Below are 4,183 nucleotides of genomic sequence, written 5' to 3' on the forward strand. Positions count from 1 at the left end.
TCACAGAACAAAGCAGGGGGCAAAGGACGAAATCATTTGGCATATATTCGTGTACTCGAGAGAAGGAGAGTGAGATGGGAAACATATGCAGTAGAGAGACAGGAAGATGGATCCTCGACCAATCACACGGTGCGGGTGTGAAGTCCGGATTACAGTGCACGTTGATGATACTAGTGGGTGATGGTTTGTTGAACAATTTTGCGATAACCATAATCATCCCATGCTGGATGCGAGGTTTAGGGGTCTGTCGTGGTCACATAGAGCAGTCAATGAAGGTGATTTGCACCAAATCAATTCCATGAGAAAAGCTGGGTTGCGAGTGCCGACGATTTTCCACGCTTTTGCCAATCAGTCAGGGGGATTCGAGACTGTTGGATTCGAGATAAAGGATATATATAATGCAATAGAGAAGCAAAGGCGGGCTGGCGCGACAGATGCTGAGGCTGCGTTGAAGTTCTTGGGAATTTTAAGGACCACTGATTGTGGAATGTTCTGGAAGTACTCGCTGGATGGTGACAAGAGGCTGGAAAATCTCTTCTGGTGGGATGGTACAAGTAGTTATGACTACAGCGTGTTCGGGGATGTCCTGGATTTTGATGCAACGTATGGTCGTAACAAATACAAGTGTCATTTGGTAATATTCTCACGGGTGGACCACCATATAAGGACGGTGGTGTTCGGTTGCGCCATCTTGAGCAACGAGAGTGAAGGAAGATATGTGTGATTGTTGCAGTCATTTCTTGAGGCAATGAAAGGAAAATAGATGAAATCTGTCATGACGGACGGGGATCTCGCCATGAAAAGTGCGGTTAGTACAGTTTTCCCCAGAGCACATCACAGGTTGTGTAGCTGGCATTTGTTAAGGAATGCCACTGGTAGAGTTGGACGGCCGGGTTTTCTTAGGAAATTTTGTCTATGCTTGATGGGAGATCTAGAGGTTGACAAATTTGAGAGAATATGGATGAATAGCGTGGCAGAGCATGCGTTGGAGGATCACCCGTGGATAGCAGACATGTATGCAAAGAAGCATTCATGGTCTAATGCGCATATTCGGGGGAAATTTTTCGCAGGACTGAAGATGACATCGAGGTGCAAGGGTTTAAATGTGCAGCTTGGAAACTTTATATACAACGGGTACAATCTGAGGGAGTTTGTGGAGCATTTCCAACACTTCTTGGAATTCATGAGAAGAAGAGAATTGGTGGCAAACTACAAGTCTGCGTACGGCGAACCTGTTGTAAAAATGAAACTCGAAGCCATTGAGCAGTTTGCTGCGATGGTTTATACAAGAGAGATTTTTGAACGGTTTCAAGAGGTGCTGATGCTAGCCAGCAATGTGAGAGTTGTGTCCACGAAGAGGATGAGCACCTGTGTTTTGTTCGAGGTTGCAATGTCTGCAAGCAGAGATCATGGGCCGTGTCATGGGCCAAGGAAGATGGTGCGGAATTTATAACCCACAAACTAATCAGCAAGTGCACCGGGTCTTACCAAGTAATACCTCAGGTGAATGAGGGTCGATCCCACGAGGATTGATGGATTAAGCAACAATGGTCAAGTGAATTGCTTAGTTAGACAGACAAAAAATGATGTTTGAGAGTTCAATTGCATTAATAAGTAAATTCAGTAAATCAGAAAGCAAGCAATAAACAAGTTGTGAAATATATATGGAGAAACAGTTAAGCCTTCAGAGATATCTATTTTTCGGATTGACTTTTCTTACTAACTATTTTAATCATGCAAGATTTAATTCATAGCAAACTATATGTGGCTAAACCCTAATTCCTTAAACTTTTTTAGTCTCCTCTAAAATTTATCAACCGCCAATTCCTTGATTACTTAATTCCAATTAGAGGGTGAAATTCAATTCTAGTTATATGCCACAGAAATCCTAATTACCCAAATATAAGAAGATTATATGTTACGTATCCTGTTAAGTCTAGATAATTAGAAATTTAGGAGAATATATTTTCTAGCTGTTGTTCAAGTAAAGAGCTTTTCCAAGTTATACAAGAACGCAATTAGAACAAGGGTCATACTTCCGTTCCACCCAAATTCATAAGATAAAGAACAAAAACAATTCTTGAATCATAAATCAGTACATGAATTAAAATAAAAAAATAATATTATCAATCCATACAATAGACAGAGCTCCTAACCTTAACAGTGGAGGTTTAGTTGCTCATGGTTCAGAGAGAAAATAAGGATTCTAAAAAACTGTAAAGTGTGGAATGAGGTAGAAGAGAAGAGAGCCCGAAGGGCTGATTCTTTTCCCTTTTGTATCTAATCCTAATTAATGTAAAATATATTTCTAAAAACTAAATAATATCTTTTCCTAATTATAAATAAAATAAAAGTTTAAATCAAAATTAATTTAATCAATTCATGCAGCCTTTGGAGCGTATTGGGGACCACTTAAACTCATTAAGGTCCATGCTGAACTTGGAAATTCTCAAGTTCAGTGTGGATGAGGCAGTGCGTGTTCTTTGTGCTTTTCTTAAGTCCACGCTGAACTTGGGAATTCTCAAGTTCAGCGTGGAGTGATGCGCGTTCCCCCTTTGGAGTTTCTTCAAGTTGGCGCTGAACTTGGAGATCCTCAAGTTTAGCGTGGAGGAGGCCGAATCAAATGGAAGAAAAGGGTATACTATTATATATCGTTAGAAAGATCTGAAAGTTAGCTTTCCAATGCTACTGAAATCACATCAATTGCACCTCTGTAGCTCAAGTTATTTCTATTTGAATGCAAGGAAGTCGGGGTTGACAGCATCATTCGCTTTCATCTTTTTCTGCTACAAAACTCCATCAAATCCATTCAAATGCTACCTGAAATAAACAGAAATTTCACACAACTCAAAGTAGCATTCATATTGGCTAAAATATATTAAATCTTGATTAAACTTAGCAAATCAAGTGCAAATTTACTAGAAAAAGACAGAAAAGATGCTCACGCATCACAACACTAAACTTGAATTGTTGCTTGTCCTCAAGCAACCAAAATTAGTACATGATCAAGATGTGAATTTGTATGAGAAGCCAGAGTTCAGTTATGCTCATGTCTCTTCTTAAAGTGGGGTTTATCTATTGTAATTCTGAACAGTTTTGGCATCTCACTCTCTTTTGAATCAGAGGAATGTCACTGTTATTCAGAATATTATGAATTCTCTGGTCTTTTTACTTCGGATTAATCCTTAAACATAGCAAATTTTCTTTAATTCTCTTTTCTTTGGTGCTTTGCACCTTGAGCCTAGCCGTGACTTTAAATGCTTTGTCTCAAGCTTCACTTGATACAAAAACACCATAAGCACTTAACTGGGGAAATCTCTTTAGGTTCTGATTTTTCTTTCAGTAACTCCCAGACAGTGGTACTCAAAGTCTTTGGCATACTCTGCTAAATGCATTTGGTCTTGACTCTAAATGTTCTGTCTCAAAGATTACTTGACACAATTACACCACAAGCATATGAATAGGGAAATAACTCTTTGAGTTTTCAATCATGTATGATCTTCCTAGTCATTGATGCTCAAAGCCTTAGATCTTGCTTTGTATTTTTCTTTTGCTGTTTTTTTTGCTTCAAGGATTAAGCTTTCACTAATTTCAGAAAATTCATAATAGTTCTCTGAATTCCTGTTCCTTATACATCAACATTCCTTGATTCACATTCAAATATGCATTGTTCATATCATGTATTCAAAATCACAAAGAACACCACCACATTTAAGCATATAAGACTATTTTTTGTTATAAACTCTATTTCTCATGCATTACATCTTTTTCTTCTTTCTTTTCTTTTAATTTCAAGCTCAGTGAGCAATACATAGACACTTTTTCAGAATTAAAATCAAAATCAAAATAAAAAAAATAGCAAATTAAACTAGACCTAGGAATTGAAATAACAAGTGATCATACAATAACTAAAATAAAACAACAGAAAATCGGAACATAACATAGTAAGAACGGGAAAGAATATAGAATGAAAAGAACTTAACCATTTCAGTTATTCTAGTGGCCGTCTCATTCTTAAGGTTGTGCTCCTCCGTGAAGATGATTCGCCTCTCTTTGGTGCCATAAAAATAAACAGAAAAGCCATGAGCGAAGCGACAACACCAAACTTAAAAATTTGCTTGTTCTCAAGCAAAGAAGAACTGAAAACAGGAAAGGATATAACAAGATGTACGAAGGAGTAAAA

At 37.8% G+C, this 4,183-nt stretch overlaps 1 protein-coding gene across 1 annotated transcript; it reads left to right on the forward strand.

Annotated features, from left to right (window-relative positions):
* The first annotated feature begins 220 nt into the window (after positions 1-220).
* Positions 221-724, forward strand: LOC107466608 (protein FAR-RED ELONGATED HYPOCOTYL 3-like). The gene has a single exon (XM_016085603.1). It carries the CDS (start codon positions 221-223, stop codon positions 722-724), a length of 504 nt encoding a protein of 167 aa, XP_015941089.1.
* Positions 725-4,183: the final 3,459 nt, after the last annotated feature.

Source organism: Arachis duranensis, chromosome 9, assembly GCF_000817695.3.
Source record: "Arachis duranensis cultivar V14167 chromosome 9, aradu.V14167.gnm2.J7QH, whole genome shotgun sequence".
NCBI classification, from domain to species: Eukaryota; Viridiplantae; Streptophyta; class Magnoliopsida; order Fabales; family Fabaceae; genus Arachis; species Arachis duranensis.

What these genes read in the sequence shown, in the direction of transcription:
- LOC107466608 (XM_016085603.1), top strand. Translation starts at nt 221, where the DNA reads ATGCTGGATGCGAGGTTTAGGGGTCTGTCGTGGTCACATAGAGCAGTC.